Consider the following 15,693-nt stretch of genomic DNA (forward strand, 5'->3'; position numbering starts at 1 on the left):
TCTCACCTCAATATGAAAATTAACGTATTCGCTATGTAAGCAACCATTTCCCTGGAAAAGATCATTCAAATAAAATATCAATCCTTTTTTGCAAGTAAAATGAATAGGATGTTACCTTGTCAATATACACAAACATACATATGTATGTGAAATGAGGAAATTTTCTACTATTAATATATAACTAAGGCAAAATGTTTTCTCCATCACAAATATAAGAGTCATAACCAAGGTTATTTATGATGGTTATTAGAAATAAAAGAAATTTAATCCATATTTATTTATTAGTATTTATCACTCTCACATATCACAAAATGGACATGTCAGCGTAGTAAATTCATCAAAGAACATAAGAAGAATCTGTTCATGTTGCATGAATCACTGGAACAGTGAAAGATAAGCATTTTATTGATACGATAAAGAGGAGATAATAATCACAAAAACATCATATACCAAAAATGATGCAAGCTTTGTTGACCGTCACCCTTAAAAGCTGTTCTTGCGACTGCAGCATAAAACCTAGTAATAGATTGCAATCAGGAAATATAGCCTCGAAGTACAGAATGTGTATAATCAAGCAAATAAACTTACATTCCTAAAGTCATCACTGTCAAAACACCCGAAACATCAGCACCCTCTTGAGCCTATCATGAACAGAACAATAATCCCATGAAAGAGAAGAGGAAGAGCCCAGAAGAATTAAACAAAATAAATGATAGAAGAGAACCAATATGAAATATTGCTTCCATAAATATTCTTGATAACAGTTTGGTAAAAGATGTTAAATTCTTGAAAAAGAAAGAAAGAAGAGAGATATATCAACAGAAACACATAGCAGAAAGAGTCCTTCAATAGAATGATACTTTGATTGTCTTAAGAAACATATAATTAATTAATCAATCTCGGCACATTGTGGTATTCAAGAAACCAAAAAAGAAAAAAACAACAGGGAGGGGAAAAGAGTCACCAACCAAAACAAAAGGAGCTCAGAGAAAGCTATTCCAATTAGCTCCAGCTTTCTCTGGAGGAAGACTTCATTCAATTCAACGAGATTTCTGATTTCAGAAGGAGTAGCACTGGATCAGAGAGAAATTACTTGGCAACTGAAGCGCTAAGCTATTTGAATATTGAAGAGGCATATAATGAAGGGGGTTTATGAACTAATATATGCAGTAACGACATCAGCTACTTTAGAGGCTCCTCACAATGAGGTCAATTCGAATATCGAATAGTTCAATGGACCTGTCAATGACTTACCAGAATTGATTTCTTGAAATACTTTGAGGAAGTAGGGTCCTGGGATTTCTTTATTTAAAATTAAGTGGGATCCAATGGTTCATTGAAGTCAAAATGTTATGATCTGATAAAGTTTGTTCCTATTTCCTTGTATGCTAAAAATTTAGTCACAAAGATAATTTCGTGGCATTCAAAGGGGTAGAGTGTTTATGGCCTTACAAATTTGCTTGCCAAATGATTGCCATGCAAAAAGAAAGAAGAATATTTGTTTCTCACGTTCTCATATCAATATACTAAAACAATGGAGGTTGGAAGAGATTACTTTTTTGAACCTTGGTAAGGGAAACATTTTATTTTGGCAAGCTTCAAAACTATGCTCTCCGAAACTATTCAGGATGGATCTTTGGTCTCATTTTTCTTTCTTTATCTCTCTTTTCTTTTATCATTTTCTTAATCATTGGGATGTTTCCTTAGTTGGTAGATTGGTACTTGATGACTTTTGTGGGATGCTGAAATTGTTGTGTCTACATCATTATTGGATAATCTGGAAGCAATGAGATCGAGCACTTTAAAAGTTTCTTAGGAATGGATGGTTGATGTTACAGCGAGTTTATTGTTAAATCTTTGGAGAATCTCTCAGAGTAGCCTGTAAAACTCACTCAAATAAGCAGTACTGCCAAACCAAACAAAACAACAATCAAGAAATCAAAAAATATTTTGAAGATATACGAAAATAAAGAGCAAATAAGATCGGTTTTCTTATTTGGATTATGCTCAATGGTGCCCTCTTTGGTGCTGTAGAAGATACTTCCAGCTATAGAAGCTTCTTGTGTTCCCGAGGGTGCTCTTTGGTTTGGGTTTTTGAAGTCAAGAAAATCATTTCAGAGTTATGAGATAAATGGAATCAAATATTTTGGTGGTGTAGTTAAGAGTTGGGAAGAGTGGTTCAACTTAGTCATGTACAAGGATTTTTAACATTAAAATTAATTGGGGTGCCTTTAGAGCCATGCTTAGAATGTTTCTTATGCTGTTTATATATCTCTTTTCAGTCTTCACAGGAGTTCATATCTTTGAACATTTTTATATTCACTTATCAACAAAAAGTTTGTATCTTGTTCAAATAAAAGTAAAACTGAACTAGGAAAAATACAAGGAGACCCCAAAAGATATCAAGATTCCAGTTTTTTTAAAAACTTGTTACGGTTATCATTTTGACTCAAATATTCTTATCCCTTCAAATAAAACTGGGCAATGTTGTCCTTAGAGCTCTGAGAAAACCACAACTCTAAACCAAACACCGTTAGCAGCCTTGTCCAGCATTCACATGCCGTCTATAACTCTAAAACAGGTGGTTTTGATCCTTAGTTTCCTTTTTTCAGAATATGTGTATATATCCACTTATCAGGTTCAACTGAATGGAACAGTTGGGTAGGTAATTTCTTTTTGACTTCCACAAAATTAAAATCCCCGAGTGGCAGGGACTAGAAGAAATTTTTACTTTGTTTATAGGACATTTAGTATCCTGAACGTAATTAGCTTTTGTGTTAAGTGCTCAGCAAGTGAGGACAATACAAGATTTTGAGGAGAACACACTCAAGCACTCTACTCTACCCACAGTCAATTATCTGTTTGCTTTTCAGACTTAGGTTAAATAATTTTTCAGTAAAGCCAAAATTCAGCTCATTCCCAGTTTCAAGTTTTGAAAGTGTTCTTTGTCAAGAGCAAGTTCCATACCCAATACTCGTCTTCAATCTCTTCCTACAACAGTTAGAATGCCCAACCAAAGAGGGTAAGGAAATTAGTGCTAAGCAGTTAGTAGACAACTCATAAGTCCGTCTGAAATTTTAAACGCTCTCCTTTAGCAAAATAAGAGCAAACACTAACTAAATAGATTCCATATGCTTGAAATAAACATTCACATGCAGATTGAACGTTGCCATTCTTCTTCTTAGTTACCTAGCACCATACGGAGTTTTCCACTATTAGAAAATGCCAAAACTATTCAACACAAAACATTAAGAATTAATTGAAAATACTTCTGAAGTAATATGAAATTCATTTCGTATAACAGTATGCATTAGTATCATTAATACACGAATTAACAGATACATCATTCAGACTTGATAATAGTATGAACACAAGAAAGAGTGAGAGAGTAACATACAGTGAAATAAGCAATATAGCTCACAGCTAGTGTTAAAGCAATCTCTATCACTGTGTCGTTGAAAATGAACCCGAGCCATAAAACAGATGCAATCCCAAAAGCAAGACCAATTCCCAAACTGATTATTAAAACACCAGGCCAACATGATTAAAAGAACCATCTGATAATAAAGTTGATAAACTACGATTGCTTGCTCAAATGATCAAATAGAATAAGAAGGAAAACGATAATAAGAAGCTTGAAATCAAAACATGGAGACCAACTAAAAGATCCATACGGGGCCACACGCCCCTGTACCAAAATTTGAATTAAAAATTAGCTGGCCTAGTGCACAAATTGAATAAGAAGAAAATGGTACATACGCTCCCAGCGAGACTTGTGTTAGATATTTGATTATAGCTCCCCAGTTAAAGCTCTTTCCAAGAACCATTTGATAAAAAAGTTGATAAACCACAATTGCTGTCCTGAATGTTGAAAATAAATATTTTAAGAGAGGAACATATTAATGAATAGATGATATGAAATGTTTAGCCTGCTCATAACCTATTAGTATAACAACTTATTTGAAAAATAGTTGATTTAAACGAAAAAAAACTGAAAAATAATAACAAAATATACCCATCATTCATCAAGGATTCTCCTTCTATTATTGTATTCAGTTTTTTACTTGCTCCTAGCTCTTTCAATAGAGCCACAACAGCCACAGGATCTGTGGCACTCAGAAGTCCCCCAAGCAACAATGAAGTTTTCCAACTCCAATTATACGGGAAAGTAAGCTGCCGTAAGGCATAAAAAATTAATGACATAAAATAATCGAAACCATTTGAACTCATAGTCTAGTGATACCTTGAAAGCGGATCCTAGCAAGAAGGTTGAAATTAAAACACCTGGACCAGCCAATAAGATCATTTGGGCCAGACACCTCTGCAACCAAAAATATATTTAGCAAATTGTTCCAAAAATATAACTTAAGGGCGAGTTCTTTTTTTTCTCCCCCTTTTTTTGTTTATGAGTGTGTGCATGTGTGGTAGAACTGATGTAAGGATGTCCTTGTAATTATGTAAGCTGTTAGATCTGTTAATAGAAGCCACTAGTTGTAAAGTTAGATGAGGTAGCTACAAACTGGACTAATGTAGCTCAAGGAAACACGTAGGAAATTAATTCCTAGATAGGTGACCACCATGAGTCGAAGACATGACCTCGCAGTTAGTTATTGAGACTATGTCTCTTTTTTCATCACTAGGTCAATCCATGATCGTTGCTGTCAAATTGACATTTAACTGGTGGTTTAAAAATGTCAAGCCCATTTGGCAACTTGTATACAAATACATCAAGGCAGACTAATAGAAGTGCTACTAGAACCAGTCCAGAGAATCAGAAGTTCTAAGAAGACAAGAAGTCCATCCAGAACAAATGGGAACGGTACAAAGTTAAAGAACGTGGTCATTATACAAAATTATCTGTCAAGATAAGAATAAGTTTCTTGTCACCAAACAAAGTTAAAAACAGAATGGTGTTTTTAAAAAGCATGAATGGGCACCTTTATTTGGTGCACTTCCATTGAAAAGGAACTCTCGAACAGCAAAGCAGGGAGGAAAACAGCCAGTAGTAAATCAGGATCAATTTTTGCCCCTGCAATTTAGATGCATCAAATCTATTTCAAGAGCTATCACTGACATTGTTGCAGAAAACACTTAAAAACTCATGGTGCAGTGACAAGGATGAAGAACAAAGAGACAAACTCACAGAGACGTATGCCGTCCCCTATCTTTCCCAATCGATGATGAGTGCCATATTCTGCGGATAATGACATTTTGAGAAAAGAAAAGCATCAGATAAGTGGTAGTGATAGAAGGTGTTTTGAAATATCATTAATTGAAAGACTTATACACATATATAGCTCGCAGCCACGCAATACTGTCGTTCAGAAATGTAGAAATGAGCAAGCAAGTGATAACGTTGCCTTCCCAGCAATATTTAAATCAATCTCAGATTTTAGTCATCTATCATATCCTTAAAATCAATTTTAGTCCTCGACTCCCAATACATAAATTATGTTGAGTCTACATACTTGAATTCACACATTTCCAGTTAATTCAATCCGTTGAGTCAATTTTCCTAGGATCTACTCTCTTTCCAACCGGTCAAACTTATTTCCATTTCTTTCCCGGCGATATACCTCACTGTTTCATCTTCAAAGAAGTTGAGTTCGGAACTCAAGTACAAATTAGAAAACATAAGAACTTAAATCAAACGATTAAACGAGAACTGTAGAACATGTAAAAATGTCGTGATTAAAACCGACTATAAAATACTTAAACGATTAAGATACCAGATATAACGGAAACCGAAAATGATGAGATTACAACAATAAACGAACAACAGTCAACAGAAAACGAGGAAGAACATAAAAATGTAGGAATAGAAGAGTCACAAACCAATAGATCCAAGAACTATGCCAAGAACAAGCAAAGCAACTGTATAAGGAACTCTAGTGCCTCGCAATAGGTGTCTGCAAGCAATTCCAAGTACCAAACTCAGTCCAACAAACAGCACAGCATCAGTTGGATTCCAATCAGAAGAGGAAATGGCTCCCTCTTCCAGGTCCCGATGAGGAAATATGTCCAGCAATTCTACTCCCGCCATTGATAGTTTCACTCTGCTTCTTTCTTGTTCATCAAATTTGATGAAGGGATTTTGGTTAGAGATTAAGTATGTAGTTTGATATCCACAGCTCTTTCTTCCTTTCTTTTATTTTGTTTTCTACTCTCCCTTCCCGATCGTGGTAGCTGAAACATACACAAAAATAGCTGAATGCCGGACATTTATAATATCGTTGATGGAAACACGGAAAATCATTGTGATATCAACCTTTCTTTTTTCTCCCTTTTTGGACAATGATATCATCTATTTTTAAATATAACTTCTCATAATTACGATATTAACTTTAAGGGTGCGTTTGGGGGAGGGAAAGAGTTATGGGGGAAAAGGATTATAATAATTCTAGGATTATGATAATCCTAGTTTTATGATAATATGTGTTTGGAGGAAAAAATATAAAAGGTAGTATTATAATAGTATGTGTTTGGGGGAGAGATTATGATAGTAGTGTTATAGTAATATGTGTTTGGGGGAAGGATTATGATTGTAGTAATTTAAAAAATAATAATAGAATTTAGATTGAGTTATTTAGGTAGGGTAATGTAGGGTTGTAAGAAATTAAAAATAGGATAAGATAGGGTTATTTAGGGATTAGGATTATTTATCATATTCCTTGGGCCAAACACGGTTTGGCCCAATTTCCTAATCCTTTTCCCCCTAAAACCCCACCCCAAACACGCCCTAAAGTTACATTGTCGAAGTTTAATTCCAATTACGATTGCTGCCTGCCAAGTTGACCCTATTCATGAAATTTTTTATATATATATCATAGTTTCAGTTATCCATCTAAATTTCTGGAAAGAAAATATTTTTAGCCTTGTTTGATCTTTTTTCTTTTCTTTTTTTTCTTTTTTGAAACAACTATAGACTCAAAGTTTATGTATTTGGTTATTTGTTGTTTAAGTGAACAAATTTAAATATAGTATATTTATATACAGTAGCAGATCCATAAATTTTATATAGAAGGCATCGAACACTATATAATAAGCACAGTAAAAAATGTTTAAAAAATATCTCAATGTTTCACTGATGCTCCAATAACATTCACTACATTTGTCGCAATAAAGAAAGACCTGCAATTTTTATATGATTTTTTTGTAATTTAAATATGTGAATATAAAACTTGTATAAAAATAATAATAATACCTTTTTTATGGAACATCGTTGAGAGAGTGGAAATTTAAATCATCGACTTTATTGTATTTTTTTTTCTAAATATTTGTTAGATAACAAATGACGGCCAGAAAATAAATTAAGATTTTATCTTTTTCTCTTTTTAAAAAATTATCTTCATTTTAGGAAATCATTAAAATTTCGAATTTATCTTAATTTTTATTAAAACAATTATATATCTTCTTTTTAGAAAATCATCGAAATTTATGAAGAAATATGATATTTGGGAAAAGAAAATGATTGATTTCTTTGAATAAAATTTATTTGTGACAATTTAGGAAAATTTAATATTTGAAATAATTGAGGAAGAAATATGATATTTGGAAAAAAAATTATTGACGTTGAAATAAAAACTATTTTGTGAAAATAGGCAAAAAAAATAAGATTTAAACTCTCAATCTCAAGAATATAATGGGAAGGCACAATCAATACAACGAAACAAAAATTTAATTAGAATATCGCTTTATTTAATATATATTTTAATCAATCACTTCAAAATTAATATTAAGATACAAAAATCGATAATATGAAAGGGACACGTGTTCTGATTCATTAATAAATTCATTCTTATTTATATATTAGAAATTAGAGTTAAGAGTTTCTGAGAAGTCTAAAGTCAAAAGAAAAGATTTAGGAACATCAGGTTGGCATACAATGGGTTATAGCTATGTTGTATGTATTTTTTTTTTTTTTTTGTCTATGTATGTATTTATATTTGTTTACCTAAGTAAATACAAACTTTATATCAGTAAATTTTAGTGGCGAAAATCTATAAGGGACACTATGGAACTAATTGTAGATATAATTATCGTATACTTAATTTTCACCGGCTATAATTTTGAAGTACTTTTAAGAGAAAAATAAATATTAATCAAGTTAGAAATATGTCTCACAAAATGTTGTTTAAGGGAACTTAGCTTTGCTCTTTGGGTTATTCTGACGATATCTTACGACATCGACAGATTTAGCATAGGCCTAGAGGGCTCGAGTTTTCCCTCAACTTTATGCTCCTTATATTACAAACATAAAAAAAAACTAATATAATTTTAATTTTAAAAGTTAGCGACGCCCAGTGGTAAAATTATCTCTCAGGCTCCTTTAGACCTTAGTTCAAGTTCTAACTCTTTATACTAGAGTTACTAGGTGTTTATTTTCACAATTTTAATTCCTTTTTTGAGTTGTGCATATTTTGTTTTAGGGTTGTTTCCTCCTTCCCGCTATGCATATTTAAGAGTATATAGTTATCATAGTAGGGTTGGTCATTTTATAGAATATTCAGTGTTGTTTTCTTGTGTTGATGCACGTGGCAAAACACACAAGTGTATCAATCTATGAGCTTTAGTTGAAAAAGGATATACGATGACAGTTAAATGCTGTCATAGAAAGATTTCGTGACAGTTATTTGACTTTTATATTAGTGAAAATACCTTTCCACGAGTACACTGCCTCGTAGAGGTGTGTACTTTTGCACCAAATTGAATTACCAAAATCTATGTTCTATTATGGCTTTAGTTCTTTGTGTTTACCTTTGTTGTTTTTGGAATTGCTATTAACATTATTGCGTGAAACAAATTTATCACGTGTTTTAAATAACTTAAAATTTCAAGTCACACTATGGTATCCTTGCATATAATTTCTCACAGCAGTAAGAGTCGAAAACTTCTATTTGCACATTGTTAAACTTCAAAAGTAAATAAGAACAATAATAAGCATAACAATTATCGAAAAAGATAGGTTTTAATTTGTTGCTACATGTTTTCTATTGTCAATATTTATAGTTATTCATTTATACGATTTTTGTTAATTAAGTAAGAAAACAATTGAAAGAATCTTCTTGTTTTTAATAGTACTAGAGAAGGATACCTTTCATCCTAGGGTGGAAGGTTCGAATCCTAAGTTTGAGGTTGATAGTAGCTTTGGACGAAATTGCTAGCTAAATAGTTAGCCTTACATCTCATGTACGCGTGTTTAACAAACATTTAAGTAGAGAAAACATCTAAAACAAACAAATTAATAACTTAATAAAAAAAAAAAACATGATCTCTCATGCATTGATCTTTCCCATAAATAAAGGAAAAAGGATAGAAGAAAATCTCATGTATTAATTCTTGTAGACAAAGTGAACAAACATGTAATCGCACCAAGCTCTAAGTTCACATCAAGTTCTTAGTTTTCTTGCTTTTTGTTTCTATTGTTTTAAATAAACATACAAATAAGTCAATGGTTTAAGAAGTTTGATTAGCATGCCTTATTCTTAAAATATTTTTTAAAATATATGTATTCTTTTTTCTTAAAACAAATCTTTTTATATAAAAAAGATAATTAAAAACATGTTAGCCAAAAGTAACTTTTATTTTTGTTATTCTACATCTAAAAGTAATTTTAGAATATTAAAATAACGTAACCCTAGGTTGCTAAGTCAATTAGATAATCAATATTAACGTGTTTTTTAATTTTAAAATAATAATAATAATAATAAAAAAAAAAAAAAAAAAAAAAAAAAGAATGATTTTAAAGCAACGTGAATTTTTCTTGTGTAAAAAGAAAACATAAAACAAGGAAAAAACATGCTAAATTCAAGAATGTGGTTAATAATAGATAAATTTCCATGAAGGTACCAAAACACCTATAACAAAACTCATAAAATTAGTCATTTTTTAAATATTTTAGGTTTGTCATTCCGTCTTTATTCTTCTCTTCATTGCGATCTCTTTCATTGTCTTTCTCCTCGCTGCGATTTCTTTCGTCGTCTTTCTTCTTTTCCTTTTCTTTTTTTTCCACTACGATTTCTTTCTATTGTCTTTCTTCTTTTCTTCTTCTTATTTTTTACATCGTTTGAATTTTAGTAACCAAATCTAAACTATCGTGTACAAAAAATAGCAGAATCTAAAAGATCATGTATAAAAAATCTTGAAGAAAATCATTTAGATTGGAGTAGCAAAATGTAAACGATTGTGGTAAAAAAACAAACCATCGTGTAGATAAATTTGAACGATCGCGTACCAAAATAATTAAAAAAAAAATGTTTATTCAAATATAAACGATCGTGTACTAAAAAATCTTTAAAAAATAAATGATCGTGTAGATAAATCTAAATGATCATGTAAAAAGATAAACTATCATGTACCAAAAGAATTAAAAAAATCATTTAGCCAAATCTAAATGATCGTGTACCAAAAGAATTAAAAAAATCATTTAACCAAATCTAAACGATCGTGTAAAAAGAATAAACGATTGCGTACAATTTTTTTTTTTAAAAAAAATCATTTAGCCAGATTTGCCTACCCAAATCTAAATGATCGTGTAACCAATTTTAAACGTAACCAAATTAAATGATTATGTAACCAAATTAAACGAGAGAATTAAAAAAAATAATCGTCAAATTAAATGACCAAATCTAAACGATCCTATACCAAACAATAGCAAAATCTAAACCAAATATATTATGCGTGCGTTGTTGACGAGACATTTTTGGTATTTTACACGGTGGATCTGTGGACTTTTTCAGTTTTCGAAATTGTTTTATATAGTGTAAACATTTTGCCATTTTATTCTATTTGTAAAAAGACTGCTTAATAATATAGTTGAAGGTATAATTTAAATAAAATGAGAACAAATCCATAATAAGACAGAGAAAAAAGAAAAGGACAGAATCTTAAGGACCTTTCCATTCTTTGCATAACGTGTTTTTCCTTTCCATGGGCTTTACCAACTAAATTTTTATACTTTTGACTCTATTATTATTTATATTTTACAATATTAGAAGTCGAATATGAACAAAGAAAATCTCTAACTTTAAAATTGATAATACAAGTTTCTTTTGCTAGTTGATAAATCTCTAACAGCCATAAAAAAATAGTCGACAAAAGTTAGTCCACAATGCTCACCGAATAACCATCGACAAAAGTTGGTCGACAACGGTCATTAAGAAATGGTCGGTCAATAGTTGGCCAACAACTGATATTGAGAAACAATATCGGTGAAAGTTGGTTGAAATGGTCATCGAAAACAGTTGGTAAAAGCTAACAAACGATGGTCATTAAAAAAACGGTTGTTAAAAATTGGCCAACAACAATCACAAAATAACAATCGACGAAAGTTGACTTAACAACGATAGCCAAACAATCTACAAAAATTGGCCTACACTATCTGTTCTAACGTCAAAAATAATTTAAAATATTTACATTCATATAATCGCGTTCTATTCAAGAATCATGTAGGGTTAATATTCAAATGAATAAAAGGTTTAACATAATAATGTCATCGTTAAATTTTCCAAGAAAAACAAGCAAAAAGATGATATTTTCTTTTCTAAGGAAATCTTACATAGATTAATCAATATTATACGTTTGTTCATTTGCATTGTAATCTCATTTTAGTTTATTTATGATGGGATTTATCATTGAATAATAGGGTATATCAATAGTATGTGTCTATTATCATTGATCGATGACATACTTGTTTGTGGTTATGTTTGATTACTTGTACATCATATATTTATGAAATATAAATATGCTATACAAAAATTATATAAAGTACTTCATTTACTTTTAGGTCAACTAAAAATATACATTATCGATAAAATGAAAATACTAAATAAAATTTAATGATTGTTTTTCAATCAATTTTTAGTTACTTGCATATATGTTTTCGATAATTAAATCAACCACGAGTATACCATTTCTGTAAAATTGATTAAAAATGTGTATTACTAATATTTGAAATGACTTTTTTTCATGATTGGTTGATGCTCATTTATTATGAGGGGTCCATGATGATCAATTTATCATACACTAAGTTAGAAATTAATTGAACTTCTACCATTTGATTTTGAGTTATTTTACGAGCACTATGCAAGTTAAATTATGCTAATCATTTTGTTTGTTTGCATACTCATTTATTAATTAATTAGTTTGTTATTGATAAATGGTGTATTATAACTTTTTTTTCTATTAATAATATTAAACCTATTATTTAACACCCGCGAATTTAATATAGGCTTAAGGGTTCGAACCCCTCAACTTTATTGTTTTTTATATAATATATATAAAGAAAATTATTAATTTTTTATTCAAATTTTATCTATATAGTTTATTTTACATATTTTTCTTTTAGCCCCTGTCAATATATTTTATAGATCCGCCACTGTTGCGTAATAACAATAATTTACATGATCTTTGGAGATTTAAAATTTCACAGCTTAGTTTTTACAAAATAAATTTTTGTTTGCTTATATAATTTATCAATAGAGAAAAATGATATGTTGATGATGTGTGAAGGTAAGATCAAAATATTTAAATAAGATATTAGTGAACATTATGTTAATTAAAATGTCATTTTTCATCGATGATACACGTAAAAGATAGTTAAACAACTATCATTAATTATTGGAGATACTAATAGTCTATATATATCAATAATATATAAAAAATTATTCAATCATATAGACCCAAAAATCACTAATAATTGATAAACTTCTGATCAAGAAATAATCCTATAAATGATAAGATTAAAATGATATATAAAATTTATCATATTTCCAAATTATGTTTCATAAATATTTCCAAATATATGACAATCAATATTGTTGCTACTGGTTATATCTAGTTTAATATCATTATTTGGTAGACAGTTTTTAGGTAAAAGAGCTTTACAATAAATTACAATGACATTAAAATCAATATAAATAAATAAGACAAAAGATTATGATGTACTATTGAAGTTTTTTTTTTTCTTTTTTAGGAGAGCTTTGAAAAATATCTACTTTATAATTAGGGTTTTATTAAACACATTTAAATAAGATATACATTATTTATTGTATAATTTAAAAGACCTTTTAAAATTATATTATCTTTTATAAACCTTTGAAAAGAATATATTTATCTATCTTTCAATTGAAGTATAAGAAATCTTTGAAAAAAATATAATTTTATCAAATACACATCTGTCAATTGAAAATCTTTGAAAATATTCTCTCTTTAATTACCACACAATATTTTAAAATCTTACTTTTTGGTAATAATTAATCACTAATTCCTTGGTAAAATTAGTACCCAACCTAAGTCTATAATATCATACTAAAGCACATGGTTTGAAGGACTAAAATTAGGTCTATACTTCCATTCATTGACATTATTGTTTATGAACTATGGTATCTTAAAAGGACCGATATAAGATTAGAAAAAAGTCTCATACAATAGTACTCAATAATCAATGTGATTAGATGTGGCACCCTTCGATAATAATTTTGATTTCGTTTGGTAATTTTAGTTTTTAGTTTTTTAGTTTTATTTTTGAAAACTAAACCTATACCCACATTTTTATTTCTAAATTTTTTGTTTTGTTATCTGAGTTCAAAAACCAAGTAAAATTTTAGATACTAAAAAAATGTCATTTTTAAGAGATTTTTTTTTAGTTTATTTTTGCTAAAAATTTAACTTTGTATAATTAAGAAATATGCAAGTCGCAATAAATAGAGATAAAATAAGTTTAATTTTTAAAAACAAAAAATCGTATAGTTACCAAACAAGATCTTTATTTTTAGTTTTCTGTTTTTGAAATTTGTATTTATTTTTTATTTGTAGTATTTATTTTCTTTGAAAAGTAATTTGATTAAGTTTCCTCGATAAAAGAAAAAAAGGATTTTCAAAACTACTTTTCTACTTTTCAAAATTTTCCTTTGTTTCAAAATATTAATAAAATATAGACAACATCCATGATTGTTATCTCATATTATAAATTTTAGCAATGAAAATAGAGTTTAGAAGCTTAATTTACAAAAACAAAAACTAAAAAAAGTTACCAAAGCAGCCTTCAGTTTTTAGTTGTTGGTTTTTTGAAAAATTTTTGTACTTGTCTCTTCACATTTTAGAACATAGTTTTATATTTTGGTAAATTTGAAAACAAAACAATTTTTTAAAAGTTATTTTTTTAGTTTTTAAAATTTGACTTAGGAGTTCAAAAAATATATAAATAATACAACATTATATTGATTTAAGAAGGGTGTATATAGGTTTAATTTAAATAAAAAAACAATATAATTCTAAATAATTCTTAGTAGTAATCATTCATGATAAAGCATTTTATTATTGAAGAAACCGTAAAGTTCTGAGTATATTTAAAAGTAATTTTGAGATGGTTAAAATTATCTTTTCTCTTGTCATATATCACTTTTCCTTCAAAAGATGGTGGTTAGCATAAACTAAAATTAATTTTAGAAAAATATAAAATCATTTCAAATTAATTTTGGAGAAATTAGGAGATAGGTAGTTTTTGTTAGATGATTTTTGGTCCATCACTCCCAAATTCAAATGATTATCTAATTCAGTTTTAATATATTATTGATAGTTAGCAATTGTAAACTTTTTTAATTTTAAATATTGGAACAAAATACGAGCATATATCATTAAATTGTTAATACAACAAACAAAATTATATATATAAACATATATCAACCATTCATTTTTTAATTAAGCAATAAAATAAAAAGAAATAAAATTTTACCATAATTGTTTTGTTAAATAATTATTTTCTCTTACTTGAAAATACTATTATAAATGAAACTTTTGAGACCAAACAAACCTAAGTTTGACTCTTTAAAAGTCAATTTTATAAATTCGATTTACCTAAATTTCTTTTTTTTAAAAAAAAAAACCAATATTCCAACTAGCACTCCCAAACACACCATTAATTATATTATCTTGAAAAGTGGTTATCAATACTACTTCCTCAAACTCTCAATTCTTATATTAATAACTTAAGAACTTGTGTCAGTTTAACACAAACGATATCAATATATATCGAGAGTTGAGAAATTTACAATTCTAATCATCCACCTCGTAATTGGAAAAAACCTTAAAATCTCATGGTACACAAAAAGAAAACTCATATTGATTCGGGCTTTTAACTCTAGCCTTGTTTTGTAATGAACTGTATCCCTGTATTTTAATGAATATATATCAAAATGATGAGGATGATAAAAAGTATCCACTTACTAATGATGTTTAGATACACTAACACCTTCTTTTCTAAAAAAAGAAAGATTTGGGTTGAGTAAGTTTCAATAATATTATTCTTTCCTTTTCATTTGCCTTAGTTGTTAGGCCCATCCTTTTTATTATCTTTTTCTCTGGCCAGTAGAGCCACATTTTCCTCAATCTTTTTCATTTTCCCTTTTTTATTCTTCAAAAATTAGGTGGAAATCCACTTTATTTGCACCAAAGAATCTAATATTTGTTAAAATACATTCCTTTCATTTTGACATACATATTTCATCCCACTTTATCACTTTACCACTGCATGGATGTCTACCCATTTCTCCATTTTCTTTCAATTATATGTTTACAATAATAATTGCAAACATTTGAAATTCATATCAAATTAGATTTTGTTTGGGAGTTATTTCCGATAACTAATACTTTTTAGGTTAGGAAGTAAGGATATGGCAATACATTTTAAAAAAG

At 29.1% G+C, this 15,693-nt stretch overlaps 1 protein-coding gene across 1 annotated transcript in view; it reads right to left on the reverse strand.

Moving 5' to 3' along the window:
* The window catches only part of LOC103504147 (sodium/hydrogen exchanger 8), a 30,725-nt gene extending 24,509 nt beyond the window's left edge, over positions 1-6,216 (reverse strand). Inside the window, exons 1-10 of the mRNA XM_008468622.3 lie at positions 5,836-6,216; positions 5,144-5,194; positions 4,938-5,029; positions 4,244-4,321; positions 4,016-4,173; positions 3,760-3,861; positions 3,398-3,515; positions 589-641; positions 451-516; positions 7-51 (exon numbers count right to left, since the gene is read on the reverse strand). Of these exons, the coding sequence (XP_008466844.1) occupies positions 7-51; positions 451-516; positions 589-641; positions 3,398-3,515; positions 3,760-3,861; positions 4,016-4,173; positions 4,244-4,321; positions 4,938-5,029; positions 5,144-5,194; positions 5,836-6,043 (971 nt within the window). The 5' untranslated portion in view covers positions 6,044-6,216. The remainder of the gene's footprint in view (positions 1-6; positions 52-450; positions 517-588; positions 642-3,397; positions 3,516-3,759; positions 3,862-4,015; positions 4,174-4,243; positions 4,322-4,937; positions 5,030-5,143; positions 5,195-5,835) is intronic.
* Positions 6,217-15,693: the final 9,477 nt, after the last annotated feature.

This window comes from Cucumis melo, chromosome 9 (assembly GCF_025177605.1).
Source record: "Cucumis melo cultivar AY chromosome 9, USDA_Cmelo_AY_1.0, whole genome shotgun sequence".
Classification (NCBI taxonomy): Eukaryota; Viridiplantae; Streptophyta; class Magnoliopsida; order Cucurbitales; family Cucurbitaceae; genus Cucumis; species Cucumis melo.